Source organism: Salmo trutta, chromosome 14 (assembly GCF_901001165.1).
Source record: "Salmo trutta chromosome 14, fSalTru1.1, whole genome shotgun sequence".
NCBI classification, from domain to species: domain Eukaryota; kingdom Metazoa; phylum Chordata; class Actinopteri; order Salmoniformes; family Salmonidae; genus Salmo; species Salmo trutta.
Genome location: NC_042970.1, coordinates 72,343,236 through 72,367,812, shown reverse-complemented (window position 1 = coordinate 72,367,812; position 24,577 = coordinate 72,343,236). Strand labels below are relative to the sequence as shown.

Genomic DNA, 24,577 nt, shown 5'->3' with positions numbered 1-24,577 from the left:
AGGAGCGGGACGCTAACCCGGAAGCTTATAAGAAATCCCGCTATACCCTCTGACGAACCATCAAACAGGCAAAGCGTCAATACAGGACTAAGATCGATTCGTACTACACCGGCTCTGACGCTCGTCGGATGTGGCAGGGCTTGCAAACCTTTACAGACTACAAAGGGAAGCACAGCCGAGAGCTGCCCAGTGACACGGGCCTACCAGACAAGCTGAACTACTTCTATGCTCGCTTCGAGGCAAATAACACTGAAACATGCATTAGAGCAAAAGCTGTGATCACGCTCTCCGCAGTCGATGTGAGTAAGACCTTTAAACAGGTCAACATTCACAAGACCGCAGGGCTTGACGGATTACCAGGACGTGTACTGCGAGCAGGTGCTGACCAACTGGCAAGTGTCTTCACTGACATTTTCAACCTCTCCCTGTCCGAGTCTGTAATACCAACATGTTTTAAGCAGACCACCATAGTCCCTGTGCTCAAGAACACTAAGGTAATCTGCTAAATGACTACCGACCTGACCTACCGACTACGTCTATAGCTATGAAGTGCTTTGAAAGGCAGGTCATGGCTCACATCAACACCATTAACCCAGAAACCCTAGACCCACTCCAATTTGCATACCGCACTAACAGATCCACAGATGATGCAATCTTTATTGCACTCCACACTGCCCTTTCCTACCTGGACAAAAGGAACACCCATGTGAGAATGCTATTCTTTGACTACAGCTCAGCATTCAACACCATAGTGCCCTCAAAGCTCATCAATAAGCTAAGGACCCTTGGACTGAACACCTCCCTCTGCAACTGGATCCTGGACTTCCTGATGGGCTGCGTCCAGGTGGTAAGGGTAGGTACAACACATCCACCACACTGATCCTCAACACAAGGGCCCCTCAGGGGTGCATGCTCAGTCACCTCCTGTACTCCCTGTTCACTCATGATTGCATGGCCAGGCACGACTCCAACACCATCATTAAGTTTGTCGACGACACAACAGTGGTAGGCCTGACCACCAACAACGACGAGACAGCCAATAGGGAGGAGGTCAGAGACCTGGCCGTGTGGTGCAAGGACAACAACCATTCCCTCTACGTGATCAAGACAAAGGAGATGATTGTGGACTACAGGAAAGAGAGGACCGAGCATTCCCCCATTCTCATCAACGGGGCTGTAGTGGAGCAGGTTGAGAGCTTCAAGTTCCTTGGTGTCCACATCACCAACAAACTAACATGGTCCAAGCACACCAAGACAGGCGTGAAGCGGGCACGACAAAACCTATTCCCCCTCAGGAGACTGAAAAGATTTGGCATGGGTCCTCATATTCTCAAAAGGTTCTAGAGCTGCACCATCGACAGTATCCTGACTGGTTGCATCACTACCCGGTATGGCAACTGCTCGGCCTCCGACCGCAAGGCACTACAGAGGGTAGTGCGAACGGCCTAGTACATCACTGGGGCCAAGCTTCCTGCCATCCAGGGTCCCTATACCAGGCGGTGTCAGAGGAAGGCCCTAAAAATTGTCAAAGACTCCAGCCACCCTAGTCATAGACTGTTCTCTCTGCTACCGCACGGCAAGTGGTACCGGAGCGCCAAGTCTAGGACCAAGAGGCTTCTAAACAGCTTCTACCCCCAAGCCATAAGACTCCTGATCATCTAATCAAATGGCTCTGTGGTTACCCAGACTATTTCCATCCCCCACTTTACACCGCTGCTACTCTCTGTGGTCATCATCTATGCATAGTCACTTTAATAACTCCACCTACATCTACATATTACCTGAACTATCCGGTGCACCTGCACATTGACTCTGTACCCCCCTGTATATAGTCTCACTATTGTTATTTTACTGCTGCTCTTTAATTACTTGTTACTTTTATTTCTTATTCATATTTGTTTTTAACTGCATTGTTGTTTGGGGGCTCGTAAGTAAGCGTTTCACTGTAATGTATTCGGTGCAATTGACTACTAAAATTAGATTTGATGCCTACATATAACTACATCTAAAGTATTAACATACTGTATGAGGAAGGTCTGATATTTCCCACCTGGACATTGACCATGTTAACATGAGCACAGCAGTCTGGATTGTAGCTCATATCCCACATAAGGTCTTATTCGGGATGAGCTCTTAACATGCACTTTTGATATCCCACTCATGAGTATCCCTGTATCCATCAATAAACTAAATATTCCTCATTAAACCTCCCTGGGCAAGGTGGGACGCAGTCAACAGCCAGTGGAATCGTGTGGCGCGAATTACAAAAACCTCATAAATGCTATAACTTCAATTTCTCAAACATATGACTATTTTACACCATTTTAAAGACAAGACTCTCGTTAATCTAACCACACTGTCCGATTTCAAAAAGGCTTTACAGCGAAAGCAAAACATTAGATTATGTCAGGAGAGTACCCTGCCAAAAATAATCACACAGCCATTTTCAAAGCATGCATATATGTCACAAAAACCAAAACCACAGCTAAATGCAGCACTAACCTTTGATGATCTTCATCAGATGACACTCCTAGGACATTATGTTATACAATACATGCATGTTTTGTTCAATCAAGTTCATATTTATATCATTAACCAGCTTTTTACATTAGCATGTGATGTTCAGAACTAGCATACCCACCGTAATCTTCCGGTGAATTTACTTAATTACTCACGATTAACGTTCACAAAATACATAACAATTATTTTAAGAATTATAGATAGAGAACTCCTTTATGCAATCGCGGTGTCAGATTTTAAAATAGCTTTTCGGAGAAAGCACATTTTGCAATATTCTGAGTAGATAGCCCGGCCATCACGGCTAGCTAATTTGACACCCACCAAGTTTGGCCCTCACCAAACTCAGATTTACTATTAGAAAAATTGGATTACCTTTGCTGTTGTTCGTCAGAATGCACTCCCAGGACTTCTACTTCAACAACAAATGTTGTTTTGGTTCGAAATAATCCATAGTTATATTGAAATAGCTCCGTTTTGTTCGTGCGTTGAGGTCAGTATCCGAAGGGTGACGCGCGGGCGCATTTCGTGACAAAAGATTTCAAAATATTCCATTACCGTACTTCGAAGCATGTCAAACGCTGTTTAAAATCAATTTTTCTGCGATTTTTCTCGTAAAATAGCGATAATATTCCAACCAGGCAACGTTGTATTCGTTCAATGAGAGAAAGAAAATGGAGTCCTCTCGTAAACGCGAGCTCCAGTGTCAGTGTTCCCTGCCAGACCACTCAAAAACACTCCTGCTGTTTTTCGCCCAGAGACTGCAGAGCTATCATTCCACTTTCTGGCGCCTTCTTAGAGCCAATGGTAGCCTTAGAAAATGTCACGTTACAGCAGAGACGCTGTATTTTTGATAGAGATGCCCTAGAAGGACAACAAATTGTTAGACAGGGCACTTCCTGCATGGAATCTTCTCAGGTTTTGACCTGCCATATGAGTTCTGTTATACTCACAGACATCATTCAAACAGTTTTAGAAATGTTAGTGTTTTCTATCCAAATCTACTAATTATATGCATATTCTCGTTTCTGGGTAAGAGTAGTAACCAGTTTAAATCGGGAACGTTTTTTATCCAGCTGTGAAAATACTGCCCCCTAGCCCCAACAGGTTAAGTGTATGGGTTAAATGGAATAGTAACTGAAATATGGACACTGACGGCAGGACTATAACCTCACATGTAATAAATTCAGCATAAAAAGAAATGTCCCTTTTTCAGGAACCTGTCTTTCAAAGATCATTCGTAAAAATCCAAATAACTTCACATATCTTCATTGTAAAGGGTAAAAACACATGCTTGTTCAATGACCCATAAACAATTACTGAACATGCACCTGTTGAACGGTCGTTAAGACACTAACAGCTTACAGACGTTAGGCAATTAAGGTCACAGTTATGAAAACTTAGGACACTAAAAGAGGCTTTTCTAATGACTCTGAAAAACACCAAAAGAAAGATGCCCAGGGTCCCTGGTCATCTGGGTGAACGTGCCTTAGGCACGCTGCAAGGAGGCATGAGGACTGCAGATGGACCCAAGGTGATAAATTGCAATGTCCGTACTGTGAGACGTCTAAGACAGCGCGACAGGGAGATAGGACTGGCAAAAAGTGCTCTTCACTGACGAGTCGCAGTTTTGTCTCACCAGGGGTGATGGTCGGATTCGCGTTTATCGTTGAAAGAATGAGTGTTACACCGAGGCCTGTACTCTGGAGCGAGATCGATTTGGAGGTGGAGGGTCCATCATGGTCTGGGGCGGTGTGTCACAGCATCATCGGACTGAGCTTGTCACTGCAGGCAATCTCAATGCTGTGTGTTACAGGGAAGGCATACTCCTCTCTTATGTGGTAACCTTCCTGCAGGCTCATCCTGACATGACCCTCCAGCATGACAATGCCACCAGCCATACTGCTCATTCTGTGCATGATTTCCTGCAACACTGGAATGTCAGTGTTCTGTCATGGCAGGCGAAGAGCCCCGATCTCAATCCCATTGAGCACGTCTGGGACCTGTTGGATCGGAGGGTGATGGCTAGGGTCATTCCCCCTAGAAATGTCCGGGAACTTGCAGGTGCCTTGGTGGAAGAGTGGGGTAACATCTCACAGCAAGAACTGGCAAATCTGGTGCAGTCCATAAGGAGATGCACCACAGTACTTAATGCAGCAGGTGGCCACACCACATACCTTTACTTTTGACTCCCCCTTTGTTCAGTGACACATAATTCAATTTCTGTTAGTCATGTCTGTGTAACTTGCTCAGTTTATGTCTCAGTTGTAGAATCTTATGTTCATACAAATATTTACACGTTAAGTTTCCTGAAAATAAACAGGTGACAGTGAGAGAACGTTTCTTTTTTTGAGGAGTTTATATTAACTTCAGTTGCAGTGAAATGATAAAAATGTATCTTTAAATTGTCTTGCGAACAGGAGTGGACAAATATTTCTATCAGCGTCTCGGGGAAAATGCAAATGCACGTGTAATGCGTAATCTTTGACACTTTTGCAAGCAGACAGCATTTCAACCACAAAAGACACACCCAAGACTAACTGAAGTGACCATTCTCAGCTTTCCATTTCCTTAAAATCTGTCAAAATGACATTTGGCACAGGACCAATGTTTCCACTGTGTTCTAGCATGCTACCTGGTCCTTAAAATCCTTTAACCTGTTAAGATGAATGCATTCATTCTATCAATATAAGACATGTGAGCACTACTTTAGTCTTCTGGGGCAACAAGTTATGACAAGAGAAGCTGCATGTATTAAACTATAGTTGACAGATGGCCTACCTATTGTAAGTAAGCAGAAACTTGTCTACATTAGGGGTGAAAGTAGCCGTTAAGCTCAGTTATGGTGGATCAAACTGAGCAGGTAGCCCACTTTAAATTGATTTGTTTGACAGAGTCAGACAACCATGAGATGCGAAACGAAGCCTGTGCATACCACAAAAACAGAATTAAGATGTTTACATGCCACAGAAGCCCATCTCCGGGGTACAAGCTTTCTCAGGTTTTTGTAAAACAGGATTTGATGTTTACATGTCAACACAAAATAAATACTTCAGTATCCCGAATAACAGGATATTGATGTACATGTAAACGTGGTCAGTGGCTTTAACGTAGAGCCAATTTAGGATTTGTCAACCAGCAGCAAAGAAAAATAAATTATATATTTGAAATCCAGAAGATTAGGAACTGTGAACCACATTCCCTTTTACTACAAATTGCACTGGCAACCAACACGGTTCTCAATCAGCTAGCCAAAGGTAGACATTAAACACACAGTATTTTAAAGGTACAATATTTTATTGTTTTACAAGTATGCCGGGAACATGAGCAGCAGCAACTCCCTGGCCGACGCAAAAGCATACAGTGGAAGCTTAAAGAAAGTGTCAGCAACAACTCGGAATTGTCATCCAGAGGATGAATCTACCATTACAATTCTGTTGATAGATGATTAGTACAAAGGATTTCAAAATCAGAACGCAAAGTTCAGATGAGTGTAAAAGTTGTACATTACATCCCAGTAGCCGTTCCCAGGTTGTGAGTTTTTAGCAGGTGGGGATATGCTTGGTTCAGAGATGCCAGCGTCACTACAGCCCTTGAGAGCATCTCCGCTATCAAAAAGGTATAACCTCCCCAGTGGTGTGGCAGGTTTGGGAGTAGACAGTTTTGCCATTCTCAAACCGATTTGTAACTATATTGGGATGACAACTGACTGTTCAACGATGCTGCCTTGAACGCTGCTGGAGCTGACACATTGGGTGCTTTCATTGTCACCGTCAGACCCAAAATCCTGAGAAACATCACTGCTGCTAAAGTCCATGTTGCTTGAGGAGTTGGCCCTCCTGTTCAAGGCCTGTCGCTTCTGCCGAGGCAAGGGCGCCTGTCGCTTCTGCCGAGGCAAGGGCGCCTGTCGCTTCTGCCGAGGCAAGGGCGCCTGTCGCTTCTGCCGAGGCAAGGGCGCCTGTCGCTTCTGCCGAGGCAAGGGCGCCTGTCGCTTCTGCCGAGGCAAGGGCGCCTGTCGCTTCTGCCGAGGCAAGGGCGCCTGTCGCTTCTGCCGAGGCAAGGGCGCCTGTCGCTTCTGCCGAGGCAAGGGCGCCTGTCGCTTCTGCCGAGGCAAGGGCGCCTGTCGCTTCTGCCGAGGCAAGGGCGCCTGTCGCTTCTGCCGAGGCAAGGGCGCCTGTCGCTTCTGCCGAGGCAAGGGCGCCTGTCGCTTCTGCCGAGGCAAGGGCGCCTGTCGCTTCTGCCGAGGCAAGGGCGCCTGTCGCTTCTGCCGAGGCATTTGAACCAGATTCCGCACTTGATGAGGCACTGTGGCCGGTTGCTTCCGCTGCCGAGGTATTTGGGCCAGTCGTGACGCTTGCTGAGGCATTATGGGTGGCCGCTTCCGAGGCATTATGGGTGGCTGCTTGCATGGCACTGTGTCCAGGTGCTTCCGCTGCCGAGCCACCGTGGCCAGTTGCTTCCGAGGCACCGTGGCCAGTTGCTTCACCTAAGGTATTTGGGCCAGTGGCCACACTTGCCGAGGCATTATGGGTGGCCGCTTGCGTGGCACTGTGGCCAGTTGCTTCAACTAAGGTATTTGGGCCAGTTGTGACGCTTTCTGAGGCATTTTGGGTTGCTGCTTCTGCTGAGGCACGGGAGTCGAATGCTTCACCTAAAGTATTTGGGCCAGTCATGACGCTTGATGAAGCGTTATACCTTAGGTGAAGCAACTGGCCACTTGGGCCAGTTGCCACCCTTGCCGAGGCATTATGGGTGGCCGCTTCCGCTGCCGAGGCATTATGGGTGGCCGCTTGCGCGGCACTGTGGCCAATAGCTTCTGCTGCCGAGGCACTGTGGCCAGTAACTTCACCTAAGGTATTTGGGCCAGTCGTGGCGCTTGCTGAGGCATTGTGGGTGGCTGCTTCTGCTGCCAAGGCATGGGATCCGGTTGCTCCACCTAAAGTATTTGGGCCAGTCCTGACGCTTGCTGAGGTATTATGGGTGGCTGCTTCGCCTTCCGAGGCAGGGGAGCCGGTAGCTTCCGCTGCATTGTGGCTGGTTCCTTTTAATTTATTTTGGGGAATATATCTATAATTACCTATGAAAGAAAAGAAAGTTTCAAATCGTAAAATGCCAGCATTTGAAGTTCTGGGATTCATACAGTGTTATTTTTACTGAATTAAATGTGTAGAACAAAACACACCTTTAGGTGGAGGATAACAGGTTATCCCTCCAATTAGCAGGCAACAAATCCAAGAAATTCTAAAGAAAAAGATCCTAGTCAGTTAAATACAGCTACCTGTAAAACATGGAAAACAAACTAGAGCCATACAACTTACCTCAAAGACATTTCAAAACTCACAGCCATTTTTCTCATCAAACCTCAGTATTCAGAACTAATGGTAGCCAGAAGCTTTACCAGGAGATCCCTGATATTGTATCTGATTGTCTTTTTTGCTGCGCCTTACAAAGGAATCCTAGACCCTTCTAATCTGGCTGGTTAATTAGGTACATCTGCAAGCCACTGAACATAATTTCCATTGGTCCAATGTCCCAATTGAGATTAGGTGCGCTTGATTTCATTCAGCTGGTGTGCTGGAGGGTTTGCGCATCATGGACAAATCCAATGGTTTTAAAGAGTGAACTCTACCTACCCATTGCACTGGGTGAGCTTAATCAAGTGCACCTTTTATATCATGCTAATTAAGATCCTGCCAGGGGTTTTGCAGGTCCAACCTCAGTGGTCCGGTAGAAGTGTGTTGTGCAAAAATATATTTTAGATTTTTCAAAGTAGCCTCACTTTGCCTTGATGACAGCTTTGCACACTCTTGACATTCTCTCAACCAGCTTCACCTGGAATGCTTTTCCAACAGTCTTGAAGGAGTTCCCACATTTGCTGAGCACTTGTTGGCTGCTTTTCTTTCACTCTATGGTCCAACTCATGCCAAATCATCTCAATTGGGTTGAGGTCGGGTGATTGTGGAGGCCTGGTCATCTGATGCAGCACTCCATCACTCTCCTTCTTGGTCAAATAGACCTTACACAGCCTGGAGGTGTGTTGGGTCATTGTCCTATAGAAAAACAAACGATAGTCCCACTAAGCGCAAACCAGATGGGATGGTGTATAGCTACATAATGTTGTGGTAGCCAGTGTGCCTTGAATTCTAAATAAATCACAGACCGGGTCACCAGCAAAGCACCCCCACACCATCACACCTCGTCGTCCATGCTTCATGGTGGGAACCAGACATGCGGAGATCATCCGTTCACCTACTCTGCATCTCACAAAGACGCGGCGGTTGGAACCACAAATCTGAAATTTGGACTCATCAGACCAAAGGACAGATTTCCACCGGTCTAATGTCCATTGCTCGTGTTTCTTGGCCCAAGCAAGTCTCTTCTTATTGGTGTCTTTGGGTAGTGGTTTCTTTGCAGCAATTCGACCACGAAGGCCTGATTCATGCAGTCTCCTCTGAACAGTTGATGTTGAGATGTGTCTGATACTTGACCTCTGTGAAGCATTTATTTGGGCTGCAATTTTTGAGTCTGGTAACTCTCATGAACTTATCCTCTTCCGCAGAGGCAACTCTGGGTCTTCCTTTCCTGTGGCGGTCCTCACGACAGCCAGTTTCATCATAGCTCTTGATGCACTTGAAGAAACTTTCAGTTCTTGAAATGTTCCTGACTGTCGTTTCCCTTTGCTTATTTGAATGGTTCTCACCATAATATGGACTTGGTCTTTTACCAAATAGGGCTTATCTTTTGTATACCACCCCTACCTTGTCACAACACAACTGACGCATTAAGAAGGAAAGAAACTCCACAAATGAACTTTTTACAAGGCATACCTGTTAATTAAAATGCAAGTGTGTGCAAAGCTGTCATCAAGGCAAAGCGTGGCTACTTTGAAGAATCTCAAATATAAAATATATTTAGATTTTTTTAGCACTTTTTTTGGTTACTACATGATTCCATATGTGACTCACCACCTGGTTTCCATCTTATGTAGTAAAATGTGAAATTGTGTAATTTTACATCTGCTAAAAGTAGAGACTCAGAGCTCCAAAATGGTATATCATACACTGCATTTGAGGAACAATGGGAAAGTAATTCTGCTTTGACAGTTGATCAACTTTTAATCTCACTTTTGAGAAAATCACCTTTGAATGTTTTGGTATCTAGTTTAGAGCTCTTCTATGGCTACACCCACTCAGCATCGTTCACACCCTCTTAATAAGCTTTAGCCCCACCCATCCAACATAATGGATCCATTTAAGGGCTGAATTCTCATACTACGCAGTTAGATTAATAATTGGTTAAGAAAAAGGTACATGTTTGAAGACCGTCTGTACAGAATATATTTGTTAATTGATAGGTTAAACCGTTCCAGGCATTGTAAAAATTAAATACACCGAATCCATTCTATAGGAGCCTGTGGTACAATAAATAGACTAGGAGGAATGGGCTACAGGTGAAGAGTATTGAGGCACGTCAAAGTAAAAGGCCCATCAAAATCCAGTTGAAGCTAGAAAGTTTTGAATGGGCTGCGTCTCAATCCACAGCATCTGCCTGTCGCCCTTACGCATCTGCGGTGGACAGGGGCCGATCTACAGTGGTGTTCGTCAGACACCCCAAAAAGCAGTCTCGAAAACATCTATAGCGTCAGAAAGGTTTGTTCTACAAACTATGACCATTATGGAAATTTGACTCCCGAGCATAGTTACGTTTCCCTCTATGACCCCACAATTGTAAGACGCATCTGAAAGTGACCCATACAAACAGGAGTATGGAGGTAGATGTGCCAACAGGGGTCGAAGTGTCCAAAATAACATTTGAGCCATCACCTAGATATGGAACAGACACTTCTAAACTGATTTGACTCTTTGCCATTTGAGGTATGGGCTATAGTTTAACATGCTGACCAGACCGCACACGTGCACCGCAAAATGAATTTAGAAATCCATGTTATTCAATTATTGCACCCGCACTGCTCACGCGTGCCAGTGAACGTCTGCGATGGGCTATAATAGAACTCGTTTCCATTTCTGATGCAGATCGCGCTGAATGTCTTGCCTCTCCCATCTCCTCATTGGTTTATAAAAGCAGGAACCCACGTGCCATCTCATTGGTTATACCCACGTGGGTGATTGAAAGACACTGTTTTGCAGTCGTCATGGTAATACTATGAAAGTTGATGCGATCACCATATAAGTTCAAAGATGAAAGTCTGGAAGGAGAGATGACTAGAAATGAGTCGTGTGGATTAATTGTCAGAGTAGACAAACTTGTGCATTTCAGGTAACTCAATGTTTATATCCCAGGACAAGTTAGCTAGCAAGTGCAAGCTAACTAGTTAAATTGCCATACATGTTATATGCTTTGTGACCTGTCCCCAAATTAATTGGTTCAGAGTTTGTTTTGATATTTTAACCTGTGTGTCATGATCGCGTTTGGTGTAGGGGACAAAATACATTTTTTGCGCTGTAGCGCACACGCAGCCGGTTTGGGTTCCGTGTGAGGCCAAACGCAAGTTTGAAGCCAAGAGGTCACTCAATTCTAATAGCTAAATGAGCCATGTCTGACCATCTATAAACAATTCCCTATATGTTAGCTTACTCACCAACAGCTTATACTGAGGTTGAAGACAGTCTCACTGTATACAATGCATGCCTACATCTAAAGTATGAACATATGAGGAATGTCTGACAAATAACCCCTTGACAAATGCTCTTATGTAGACCCAAGCTTGTATTTTGAACAACCAGTAGCAAAGGTGAAGATTAGAAGGCCAAAGAATTAACTGAAGAGCAGTCATTTTTACTACAGAATGCACACCACCTGTTCTCAATTAGCAAGCAATGGACACGAGAACCATTATTTCAAAGAGACAAGTAAAATTGTTTATTGATTCCATCACGCTAGAGTAGCAAGAGCACCAGCAACTTCCTGGTCGAAACAAAAGCAGAAAGAAATGCAAACAGTGTCAGCAACACAAAATATTAAGTAACCAATATCAAAAACAATTCTCACCATTAGAGCTTCTAGAGGATGAATCCATTACATTGTCCTGTTGATAGATATATGGTTAGTACAAAGGACTTCAAATTCAGAGAGCAAAGTTCAGAGCAGGTTAAAGTTAACCATTACCTTGCAGAATCCTTCACTAGTGGTGGATATATGCTTGGTGCACCAATGCCAACATAACTGTCCTTGGGAGCATTTCCACTGTCAACAGGCATAGCCTCCCTAGGAGTGTAGCGGGTTTGGGAGAAGACAGTTCTGCCACTCTCGTAGTGCGATTTGGAACTGTAGGAATAGATTGGGATGACACCCAACTGTTCAACGATTCTGGCCTGAGAGCTACCAGAGGCACCATCTTCAGTGCTTTCGTAGTGCTTCTGCTGAGACATTGGGGCCAGTTGCTTCTGGGGCATTTGAGCTACATGCCATAATAGCTGAGGCATAGGGGTCAGTTGCTGCTGTGGCATGGCAGTGTGTTGCTTCCGCTGCTGGGACATTTGAGCTGGATACCTCACTTGCTGGGGTATGGTGGCCGGTTCGTTCTGCTGTGGTTCAGCAGCCGATTGCTTCTGCGGTATTTGAGCTGGTTGCCACTCTTGCTGAGGCATGTCGGTCAGTTGCTTCTGCGGTAGAGGCATGGAGGCCAGTTGCTGCTGGGACATTTGAGCTGGATACCACACTTGCTGGGATACGGCAGTCGGTTGCTCCTGCGGTAGAGGCGTGGAGGCCGGTTGCTTCTGCTGCTGGGGAAATTGAGCTGGATGCCACTCTTGCTTAGTTATGGCGGTCAGTTCCTTCTGCTGCCGAGTTGCAGCGGCTTGTTGCTTCTGGACCATTTTAGCTGGATACCACACGTCGTGAGTCTGCTGGGGCATAGGGGCCGGTTGCTTCTGCGCCAGATGCCACACTTGCTGAAGCATGGCAGACGGTTGCTTACGCTGCTGGGGAATTTGAGCCATTTGCCACAGTTGTTGAGGTATGGCAGTCAGTTCCTTCTGCGCTAGATGCATAGGGGCTGGTTGCTTCTGCTCCTGGGGAAATTGATCTGAATGCCACACTTGCTGAGGCATGGTGGTCAGTTCAATTTGCTGCTGAGGTTCAGTAGCTGGTTGCTTTTGTTGCTGAGGCATTTGAGCTGGATGCCACACTTGCGGGGGCATGATGGCCAGTTGCTTCTGCGGTTGAGGCATTGGGGCTGGTTGCTTCTGCAGCATGGTGGCCAGTTGTTTCTGCTGCTGGGGAATGTGAGCTGGATACCACACTTGCTGGGGCATGGAGGTTGGTTGCGTCTGCAGCATTTGAGGTGGATGCCACTCTTGCTGGGGTATGGTGGCCGGTTCGTTGTGCTGTGGTTCAGCAGCCGGTTGCTTCTGCGGTATTTGAGCCGTTTGCCACAGTTGTTGGGGTATGGCAGTCAGTTCCTTCTGTGCTAGACGCAAAGGGGCTGGTTGCTTCTGCTCCTGGGGAAATTGATCTGGATGCCACACTTGCTGAGGTGGCTGGGGCATGGCTTCTGGTTCAATTTGCTGCCGAGGTTCAGTAGCTGGTTGCTTTTGCTGCTGAGGCATTTGAGCTGGATGCCACACTTGCTGAGGTGGCTGGGGAATGGAGGTCGGTTCAATTTGCTGCTGAGGTTCAGCGGCCGGTTGCTTCTGCATCTGGGGCTTTTGAGCTGGATACACTGGTTGCTGGGGCATGGTGGTCGGTTGCTTCTGCGGCATGGAGGCCAGATGCTTCTGAGGCATTTGAGCTGGATACCATACTTGCTGAGGTATGGCGGTAAGTTCCTTCCGTGGTAAAGGCATTAGGGCTGGTTGCTTCTGCTGCTGGGGAAATTGAGCTGGATGCCACTCTTGCTTAGTTATAGCGTTCAGTTCCTTCTGCCGCCGAGTTGCAGCGGCTTGTTGCTTCTGGACCATTTTAGCTGGATACCACACATCGTGAGGCATCTGGGGCATGGTGGCCGGTTGCTTATGCTGCTGGGGCATTTGCGCAGACTGCCACAGTTGTGATGGAATGGCAGTCAGTTCCTTCTGCGGTTGACGCATAGGGACATGTTGCTTCTGGGGAAATTGAGCTGGATGCCACACTTGCTGAAGAAGCTGGGGCATGGCGGACAGTTCTTTCTGCTGCTTTGGTTCAGTGGCTGGTTGCTTTTGTTGATTGGGCATTTGAGCTGGATGCCACACTTGCTGGGACATGGTGGCCAGTTGCTTCTGCAGTGGAGGCATTGGGGCTGGTTGTTTCTGCTGCATTTGCGCTGGATACCATGCTTGCCGGGGCATAGCTGTTGGTTGTTTCTGCAGTATAGGAATTGGAGCCAGTTGCTTCTGGGGCATGGTGGTCAGTTCCTTCTGCTGCTGGGGAATTTGTACTGGATACCACACTTGCTGAGGTAGCTGGGGTATGGAGGCCTGTTCCTTCTGATGCTGAAGTTCAGTTGCTGGTTCCTTCTGGGGCATTTGAGCTGGATACAACACTGCTTGAGGCTGCTTAGGATAACTGGCCGGTAGAGTCTGCTGTTGGGTCATGGCTGCCGGTTGCTTTTCCTGCTGGGGCATTTGAGCTGGATACCACATTTTCTGAGGTGCCTGGGGCATGGGGACCAGTTGCTTTTGCAGGATGGCGGCCGGATGTTTCTGTTGCTCTTCAGTCAGCTGCGCTTGCATTTGAGCTGTTGGAGAGTTGTAATTACCATATCCTTTAGACCTAAGTGAGCCTGCATAGAGCCATGCTGCATTAGAACCTAGTGCAGGATACCCATCACCTAGATTAGAAAAAGAGAAAAATAGTAAAATGCCAGCCTTTGAAATTTCCAATAATTAATGTGTAGAAACTCACTTGATGTAGAACAGGTTATCCCTCCAATTAGCAGGCAACAAAGCCAAGAAACTCTTAGGAAAAAAGAAAGTCTGTTAGAAACATAACTACCTGTAACACCTGATGGACAAGGGAAACAAACTTGATCAATACTTTTAAAAACCTACCTGAAAGCGATTCCAATCATCACAGCCATTTTGCACCTCAAAACCTCCCCAGTAATCAGAACTAATGGCCGGTATAAGCCCTAGTATAATATCTCTTTTGTTGTATTTGGCAGGTGTTTTGGTTGCTCCTTTTAAACAAATCCCAGACCCTTCTAACATCATTGGCTAATTAAGGACAGCTGTAAGCCCCTGAACTACATTTGATTCCTAAATCCAAATTGACCCCTAAATCCTACACCCTGGCCTAAACACTTCTGTGAAGCAGAAATGATTGAATAGGTATAAGCAATACGGCCACAATTGCATCCAGACTATCAGAAGGCAAGGTGAAGCAATTACCATATTGCTTTAACCTATCTGATCGTTTCAAATGCCCATAAGTGACTAAGTGGTAGGTGTAGGGGCTAGGGGTTGATTTGGAATTCAGAAATTTACTCAGGTGTGGTTGATTCTCTAATTGAGTTCCTGACAGGTTCGACAGCCCTTACTCTAAAGCACGCTTCAAACTCATTACACGGAGGGCTGAGTGTCTGTGGGTTTTCGCTCCTTCCTTGTACTTGATTGCTGAATTAAGGCCACTAATTCCTCCCCTCACCTACAGTAGTTGTCTAGGTCTTAATTGAAAGGAAAAAACTAAAACCTACAGACACTAGGCCCTCCATGGAATGAGTTCATTTGTGTATAACAAACACCTTTGGGTGTAGGATAACAGGTTATCCCTCCAATGAATAGATCAATTGAAGGTCAGAATTCTCATAATATGCAGTTAGTGAATGATTTCAGCAACAGTACTTGGTTTAGAAAAATGTACACGTTCAAAGACGATCTGTTGTGTGTAGAGATTATATGATCTGGCGTACAGCAGGTCAGCCGCCAGGGGGAGACTCGTTCGAGGCCTGGTGACAGACGGAGTATACATCATGGGGCGATGGCTCCATCTGCTGGACGTGCCAGGTCTCGACGGGCACTCCGCCTACACAACAGATCGTCTTTGAACGTGTACATTTTTCTAAACCAAGTACTGTTGCTGAAAAAACACCTGGGAGCCAGAAATCTTTCTGGTTGAGAGGGGGTCAAATACTTTTTTCCCTCATTAAAATGCAAATCAATTTACAACATTTTTGACATGCTTTTTCTGGATTTTTTTGTTGTTATTCTGTCTCTCACTGTTCAAATAAACCTACCTTTAAAATTATAGACAGATCATTTCTTTGTCAGTGGGCAAACGTACAAAATCAGCAGGGGATCAAATACTTTTTTCCATCACTGTACGTGAGAACCGTTCTTCAGCTGGCCCACACCCACCTGTTGGGGGCACACCTGGAAATGGAGAAGATCCGGGAACGGATCGCCGCCCGGTTGCACTGGCCTGGGATGAGGAGGTCCGTGGAAGACTACTGTCGCAGCTGCCCGGAGTGTCAACTCCCGGCCCCGAAAGCCCACTTCCGAAGCCCATTGGTCCCCCTACCGATCATCGGGGTGCCCTTTGAACGCATCGCCATGGACATAGTGGGACCCCTGGTAAAAACAGCACGAGGACACCGGTACATCCTGGTGATAGTAGATTATGCCACCCGGTATCCCGAGGCCATTCCACTACGGGCGGCGGTATCCAAGGGAATCGCCCGGGAGCTGTTCCACCTCTTTAGCTGGGTGGGCATCCTGAACGAGATCTTGACAGACCAAGGTACGGAGTTTATGTCCCGCCTCATGAAAGAGTTGTGTGCCCTCCTGCAGATCAAGCAGATCCGGACCTCCATTTTTCACCAGCAGACGGATGGGCTCATTGAGCGCTTTAATAAAATGCTCAAAAAGATGCTGTGGAAGGTCATCGAGCAGGACGGGAAGAACTGGGACCAGCTACTAGCCCACCTAATATTCTCAATCCGAGAAGTACCCCAGTCCTCCACTGGGTTTTCCCCGTTCTAACTCCTCTATGGGAGGAGGCCACGCGGCCTACTGGACATTGCAAAGGAGGTGTGGGAAGCCCAACTGACCCCATTACGCAGCGTGGTAGAGCACGTGGACGATGAGGGAGCGGATGACAGCCATATGGCCTGTTGTGAGGGAACATATGGAGAAGGCCCAACGCGCCCAGGTCTACAGTCGGGGAGCCCAGCCCTGAGAATTCCAGGTGGGAGACAGGGTGCTGGTCTTAATACCCACAGCCGAAAGTAAGTTCCTGGCAACATGACACGGACCATACGATGTGGTCGAAAAGATGGGACCTGTCAGTTACCGCGTACGGCAACCGGGGAGACGGAAATCTCAGATTTACCACGTGAACGTGTTGAAGAAGTGGCACGAGAGGACAGCCTTGGCCGTGTTATGGTCGGGACCCAGGATGCCAACGGGACCAGTGGTGGTCCCGAGCAATGAGGACCTCGACCCGGCCCAGAAGCAAGAGCTTAGGGAGCTTGTCGATCGCAACAAAGAGGTGTTCTCCGAGAAGCTGGGCCGCACGACCCTCATTGAACACCACATCCGTACCCGACCCGGCGAAACGGTACAAAAGAGGCCATATTGGATTTCGGCGGCCCGAAGGAAGGCCGTGAAACAGGAAGTGGAGGCTATGCTGAGGATGGGGGTCGTTGAAGAGTTCCACAGTGCATGGTGCAGCCCCATCGTGTTCGTGCCCAAAACCGGACGGTAGCCTCCGCTTCTGTAACGATTTCCGGGGGGTGAACGACATCAGCTTGTTCGACGCATATCCCATGTCGAGGGTGGACGAGCTCATCGACCGATTGGGAAAGGCCCGGTACATCAGCACCCTTGACCTGACCAAAGGATATTGGCAGGTACTGTTGGCAGCCTCCTCCCGGGAGAAGACGGCGTTTTCGACACCAGACCGGTTGTATCATTACCGGGTGCTCCCGTTCGGTCTCCACAGAGCCCCGCCCACATTCCAGCGGCTGATGAACGAAGTACTTCGACCCCACCAGCAGTACACAGCGGCCTATTTGGATGACATCATCATCCACAGCCAAGGTTGCGATGAGCACTTGACGCGCATCCAGGCGGTGCTGGACGTGCTCAGACAAGCCGGGTTGACCACGAACCCCAAGAAGTGCAAACTAGGTTTCGAGGAATTGGAGTACCTGGGGTATTTGATCAGATGCGGGACATCAAGCCCCAGGAGAGGAAGGTTCATGCGGTGCGTGACTGGGCCGTTGAACGCACCAAGACACAGGTCAAGTACTTCCTGGGACTGGCAGGATACTATAGCCGATTTATCCCCAACTTTGCGGCTCTAGCTTACCCCCTCACGGATCTAACCAGGGTCCGCCTCCCAAAAACAGTGAAATGGACGAACAAGATAGAAGCGGCATTCAGCCGTCTGAAGGAAGCGCTGTGCTCCCATCCGATTCTCGTAACGCCCGACTTCCAGGTGCCGATGGTGGTCTAGATGGATGCGTGTGATACGGGACTAGGCGCCGTTCTGTCCCAGATACACGATGTGGAGGAGCACCCCATCATGTACATCAGCAGAAAGTTGGTTCCTAGAGAGAATTAGTAGGCGATCGAATAAACCCCCACTTCCTTCCATTCTGCTAGCAAACGTGCAATCTTTGGAAAATAAAATAGATGACCTACGCGGAAGATTAAACTACCAACAGGACATTCAAAACTGTAATATCTTATGCTTCACGGAGTCGTGGCTGAACGACAACATTATCAACATACAGCTGGCTATCCGGCACGATAGAACAGCGGCGTCTGGTAAGACCAGGGACGGTGGACTATGTATTTTTGTAAATAACAACTGGTGCACGATATCTAAGGAAGTCTCGAGCTATTGCTCGCCTGAGGTAGAATATCTCATGATAAGCTGTAGACCACACTATCTACCTAGAAAGTTTTCATCTGTATTTTTCGTAGCTGTCTACATACCACCACAGACTGAGGCTGGCACTAAGACTGCATTGAATGAGCTGTATTCTGCCATAAGCAAACAGGAAAACGCTCACCGGGAGACGACGCTCCTAGTAGCCGGGGACTTGAATGCAGGGAAACTTAAATCCATCTTACCAAATTTCTATCAGCATGTTAACCTGTTAATGATAAGGGGCAGTATTTTCACGGCCGGATAAAAAACGTACCCGATTTAATCTGATTATTACTCCTGCCCAGAAACTAGAATATGCATATAATATAATATTAGCTTTGGATAGAAAACACTCCAAAGTTTCTAAAACTGTTTGAATGGTGTCTGTGAGTATAATAGAACTCATTTGGCAGGCCAAAACCTGAGAAGATTCTGTACAGGAAGTACCCTGTCTGACCATTTCTTGGCCTTCTTGATCATCTCTATCCAAAACAGGGGATCTCTGCTGTTACGTGACACTTCCTACGGCTCCCATGGGCTCTCAAAAGGCGGCAAAAAGCTGAATGGTGGCTTTGCAGGCCCTGGCTGAAAAACAATAGCGCAATTTGATAGTGGTCGATCAGAGAACAGAGACTGGAGGCGCGTGCACGAGGCGACCCCATGTTTTTATTCTTTCGTTTTTGAAACGAAAACAACGACTCCCGGTCGGAATATTATCGCTTTTTTACGAGAAAAATAGCATAAAAAATGATTTTAAACAGCGGTTGACATGCTTCGAAGTACGGTAATGGAATATTTAGAATTTATTTGTCACGAAACGCGTCGGGCGCGTAACCCTTCGTCACCCTTGGATAGTGTCTTGAACGCACGAACAAAACGCCGCTATTTGGATATAACTATGGATTATTTTGAACCAAACCAACATTTGTTATTGAAGTAGAAGTCCTGGGAGTGCATTCTGACGAAGAACAGGAAAGGTAATCAAACTTTTCTAATAGTAAATCGGAGTTTGGTGAGGGTCAAACTTGGTGGGTGTCAAAATAGCTAGCCTATGATGGCGTGCCATCTACTCAGAATATTGCCATATGTGCTTTCACCGAAAAGCTATTTTAAAATCGGACATAGCGAGTGCATAGATGAGTTCTGTATCTATAATTCTTAAAATAATTTGTTTTTTGTGAACGTTTATCGTGAGTAATTTAGTAAATTCACCGGAAGTGTTCGGTGGGAATGCTAGTTCTGAACGTCACATGCTAATGTAAAAAGCTGGTTTTTGATATAAATATGAACTTGATTGAACAAAACATGCATGTATTGTATAACATAATGTCCTAGGCGTGTCATCTGATTAAGATCATCAAAGGTTAGTGCTGCATTTAGCTGTGGTTTTGTTTTTTGTGACATTATATGCTAGCTTGAAAAATGGGTGTCTGATTATTTCTGTCTGGGTACTCTGCTGACATAATCTAATGTTTTGCTTTCGCTGTAAATCCTTTTTGAAATCGGAATGTGTGGTTAGATAGAGGAGAGTCTTGTCTTTAAAATGGTGTAAAATAGTCATATGTTTGAAAACTAAAATTTTTGAGATTTTTGAGGAATTTGTCATTCGCTCCACGCTATCATTGGATATTGCAGCAGGTGTTCCGCTAGCGGAACGTCTAGATGTAAAATTTCTATCAGCATGTTAAATGTGCAACCAGAGGGGAAAAAAAGCTCTGGACCACCTTTACTCCACACACAGAGACGCACACAAAGCTCTCCCTCACCCTCCATTTGGCAAATCTGACCATAATTCTATCCTCCTGATTCCTGCTTACAAGCTCAAATTTAAGCTGAAGCAGCTGCTAAGCTACAGGACTGTTTTGCTAGCACAGACTGGAATATGTTCCGGTATTCCTCCGATGACATTGAGGAGTACACCACATCAGACACTGGCTTCATCAATAAGTGCATCAATGACGTCGTCCCCACAGTGACCGTACGTACATACCCCAACCAGAAGCCATGGATTACAGGCAACATCTGCACTGAGCTAAAGGCTAGAGGTGCCGCTTTCAAGGAGCGGGACGCTAACCCGGAAGCTTATAAGAAATCCCGCTATGCCCTCTGACGAACCATCAAACAGGCAAAGCGTCAATACAGGACTAAGATCGATTCGTACTACACCGGCTCTGACGCTCGTCGGATGTGGCAGGGCTTGCAAACCTTTACAGACTACAAAGGGAAGCACAGCCGAGAGCTGCCCAGTGACACGGGCCTACCAGACAAGCTAAACTACTTCTATGCTCGCTTCGAGGCAAATAACACTGAAACATGCATTAGAGCAAAAGCTGTGATCACGCTCTCCGCAGCCGATGTGAGTAAGACCTTTAAACAGGTCAACATTCACAAGACCGCAGGGCTTGACGGATTACCAGGACGTGTACTGCGAGCAGGTGCTGACCAACTGGCAAGTGTCTTCACTGACATTTTCAACCTCTCCCTGTCCGAGTCTGTAATACCAACATGTTTTAAGCAGACCACCATAGTCCCTGTGCTCAAGAACACTAAGGTAATCTGCTAAATGACTACCAACCTGACCTACCGACTACGTCTATAGCTATGAAGTGCTTTGAAAGGCAGGTCATGGCTCACATCAACACCATTAACCCAGAAACCCTAGACCCACTCCAATTTGCATACCGCCCTAACAGATCCACAGATGATGCAATCTTTATTGCACTCCACACTGCCCTTTCCTACCTGGACAAAAGGAACACCCATGTGAGAATGCTATTCTTTGACTACAGCTCAGCATTCAACACCATAGTGCCCTCAAAGCTCATCAATAAGCTAAGGACCCTTGGACTGAACACCTCCCTCTGCAACTGGATCCTGGACTTCCTGATGGGCTGCGTCCAGGTGGTAAGGGTAGGTACAACACAACCGCCACACTGATCCTCAACACAAGGGCCCCTCAGGGGTGCATGCTCAGTCACCTCCTGTACTCCCTGTTCACTCATGACTGCATGGCCAGGCACGACTCCAACACCATCATTAAGTTTGTCGACGACACAACAGTGGTAGGCCTGACCACCAACAACGACGAGACAGCCAATAGGGAGGAGGTCAGAGACCTGGCCGTGCGGTGCAAGGACAACAACCATTCCCTCTACGTGATCAAGACAAAGGAGATGATTGTGGACTACAGGAAAGAGAGGACCGAGCATTCCCCCATTCTCATCAACGGGGCTGTAGTGGAGCAGGTTGAGAGCTTCAAGTTCCTTGGTGTCCACATCACCAACAAACTAACATGGTCCAAGCACACCAAGACAGGCGTGAAGCGGGCACGACAAAACCTATTCCCCCTCAGGAGACTGAAAAGATTTGGCATGGGTCCTCATATTCTCAAAAGGTTCTAGAGCTGCACCATCGACAGTATCCTGACTGGTTGCATCACTACCCGGTATGGCAACTGCTCGGCCTCCGACCGCAAGGCACTACAGAGGGTAGTGCGAACGGCCTAGTACATCACTGGAGCCAAGCTTCCTGCCATCCAGGGTCCCTATACCAGGCGGTGTCAGAGGAAGGCCCTAAAAATTGTCAAAGACTCCAGCCACCCTAGTCATAGACTGTTCTCTCTGCTACCGCACGGCAAGCGGTACCGGAGCGCCAAGTCTAGGTCCAAGAGGCTTCTAAACAGCTTCTACCCCCAAGCCATAAGACTCCTGATCATCTAATCAAATGGCTCTGTGGTTACCCAGACTTTTTCCATCCCCCACTTTACACCACTGCTACTCTCTGTGGTTATCATCTATGCATAGTCACTTTAATAACTCCACATCTACATATTACCTGAGCTATCCGGTGCACCTGCACATTGACTCTGTACCCCCCTGTATATAGTCTCACTATTGTTATTTTACTGATGCTCTTTAATCCCACTCATGAGTATCCCTGTATCCATCATTAAAGGATTTTAAGGACCAGGTATCATGCTAGAACACAGTGGAAACATTGGTCCTGTGCCAAATGCCATTTTGACAGATTTTAAGGAAATGGAAAGCTGAGAATGGTCACTTCAGTTAGTCTTGGGTGTGTCTTTTGTGGTTGAAATGCTGTCTGCTTGCAAAAGTGTCAAAGATGACCCATTACACGTGCATTTGCATTTTCCCCGAGACGCTGATAGAAATATTTATCCACTCCTGTTCGCAAGACAATTTAAAGATACATTTTTATCATTTCACTGCAACTGAAGTTAATATAAACTCCTCAAAAAAAGAAACGTTCTCTCACTGTCACCTGTTTATTTTCAGCAAACTTAACGTGTAAATATTTGTATGAACATAAGATTCTACAACTGAGACATAAACTGAGCAAGTTCCACAGACATGACTAACAGAAATGGAATTATGTGTCCCTGAACAAAGGGGGAGTCAAAATCAAAAGTAACAGTCAGTATCTGGTGTGGCCACCTGCTGCATTAAGTACTGTGGTGCATCTCCTTATGGACTGCACCAGATTTGCCAGTTCTTGCTGTGAGATGTTACCCCACTCTTCCACCAAGGCACCTGCAAGTTCCCGGACATTTCTAGGGGGAATGACCCTAGCCCTCACCCTCCGATCCAACAGGTCCCAGACGTGCTCAATGGGATTGAGATCGGGGCTCTTCGCCTGCCATGACAGAACACTGACATTCCAGTGTTGCAGGAAATCATGCACAGAATGAGCAGTATGGCTGGTGGCATTGTCATGCTGGAGGGTCATGTCAGGATGAGCCTGCAGGAAGGTTACCACATAAGGGAGGAGGATGCCTTCCCTGTAACACACAGCATTGAGATTGCCTGCAGTGACAAGCTCAGTCCGATGATGCTGTGACACACCGCCCCAGACCATGATGGACCCTCCACCTCCAAATCGATCCCGCTCCAGAGTACAGACGTCGGTGTAACACTCATTCTTTCAACGAAAAAACGCAAATCCGACCATCACCCCTGGTGAGACAAAACCGCGACTCGTCAGTGAAGAGCACTTTTTGCCAGTCCTATCTGGTCCAGCAACGCTGGGATTGTGCCCATAGGTGATGTTGTTGCCGGGGATGTCTGGTGAGGACCTGCCTTACAACAGGCCTACAAGCCCTCAGTCCAGCCTCTCTCAGTCTATTGCGGACAGTCTGAGCACTGATGGAGGGATTGTGCGTTCCTGGTGTTTATATATATATAAAAAAAACAAAAAAACATTTATTTAACCAGGTAAGCTAGTTGAGAACAAGATCTCATTTACAACTGTGACCTGGCCAAGATGAAGCAAAGCAGTGTGACACAAACAACAACACAGAGTTACACATGGAATAAACAAGCAAACAGTCAATAACACAATAGAAAAAAGTCTATATACAGTGTGTGCAAATGGCTTGGGGAGGTAAGGCAATAAATAGGCCATAGTAGCGAAGTAACTACAGTTTAGCAAATTAACACTGGAGTGATAGATAAGCAGATGATTATGTGCAAGTAGAAATACTGGTGTGCAAAAGAGCACAAAAGTAAATAAAAACAATATGGGTATGCGGTAGGTAGATTGGTTGGGCTATCTACATATGGGGTATGTACACCTGCAGCGATCGTTTAGCTGCTCAGATAGCTGATGTTTAAAGTTAGTGAGGGAAATATAAGTCTCCAGCTTCAGCGATTTTTGCAATTCGTTCCAGTCATTGGCAGCAGAGAACTGGGAGGAAAGGCGGCCAAAGTAGGTGTTGGCTTTGGGGACGACCAGTGAGATATACCTGCTGGAGTACGTGCTACGGGTGGGTGTTGTTATCGTGACCATTGAGCTGAGATAAGGCGGAGCTTTACCTAGCATAGACTTATAGATGACCTGGAGCCAGTGGGTCTGGCGACGAATATGTAGCGAGGGCCAGCCGACTAGAGCATACAGGTCGCAGTGGTGGGTGGCATAATGGGCTTTGGTGACAAAATGGATGGCACTGTGATAGACTGCATCCAGTTTGCTGAGTAGAGTATTGGAAGCTATTTTGTAAATGACATCGCCAAAGTCGAGGATCCGTAGGATAGTGAGTTTTACGAGGGCATGTTTGGCGGCGTGAGTGAAGGAGGCTTTGTTGCGAAATAGGAAGCCAATTCTGGATTTGATTTTGGATTGGAGATGCTTAATATGAGTCTGGAAGGAGAGTTTACAGCCTAGCCAAACACCTAGAATATGTGGACAACTACAAATACCTAAGTCAGAACCGTCCAGAGTAGTGATGTTA

The 24,577-nt window shown here is 46.7% G+C and overlaps 1 protein-coding gene and 2 long non-coding RNA genes across 3 annotated transcripts; all 3 read right to left on the bottom strand.

Annotated features, from left to right (window-relative positions):
- Nucleotides 1–7,573: 7,573 nt before the first annotated feature.
- LOC115147299 (uncharacterized) lies at nucleotides 7,574–7,969 on the bottom strand. The gene is made up of 3 exons (XR_003866310.1): nucleotides 7,836–7,969; nucleotides 7,700–7,758; nucleotides 7,574–7,594 (listed from the first exon to the last, which is right to left on the bottom strand). It is a non-coding gene; the product is annotated as an uncharacterized LOC115147299 (long non-coding RNA).
- A 3,670-nt stretch (nucleotides 7,970–11,639) lies between these two features.
- Nucleotides 11,640–14,186, bottom strand: LOC115147864 (transcription factor SPT20 homolog). The gene has a single exon (XM_029690132.1). It carries the CDS (start codon nucleotides 14,184–14,186, stop codon nucleotides 11,640–11,642), a length of 2,547 nt encoding a protein of 848 aa, XP_029545992.1.
- A 6-nt stretch (nucleotides 14,187–14,192) lies between these two features.
- Nucleotides 14,193–14,593, bottom strand: LOC115147300 (uncharacterized). The gene is made up of 3 exons (XR_003866311.1): nucleotides 14,505–14,593; nucleotides 14,359–14,411; nucleotides 14,193–14,284 (listed from the first exon to the last, which is right to left on the bottom strand). It is a non-coding gene; the product is annotated as an uncharacterized LOC115147300 (long non-coding RNA).
- Nucleotides 14,594–24,577: the final 9,984 nt, after the last annotated feature.

Coding starts and splice junctions, on each gene's coding strand:
- LOC115147864 (XM_029690132.1), bottom strand. CDS start 14,186: ATGCAAGCGCAGCTGACTGAAGAGCAACAGAAACATCCGGCCGCCATC.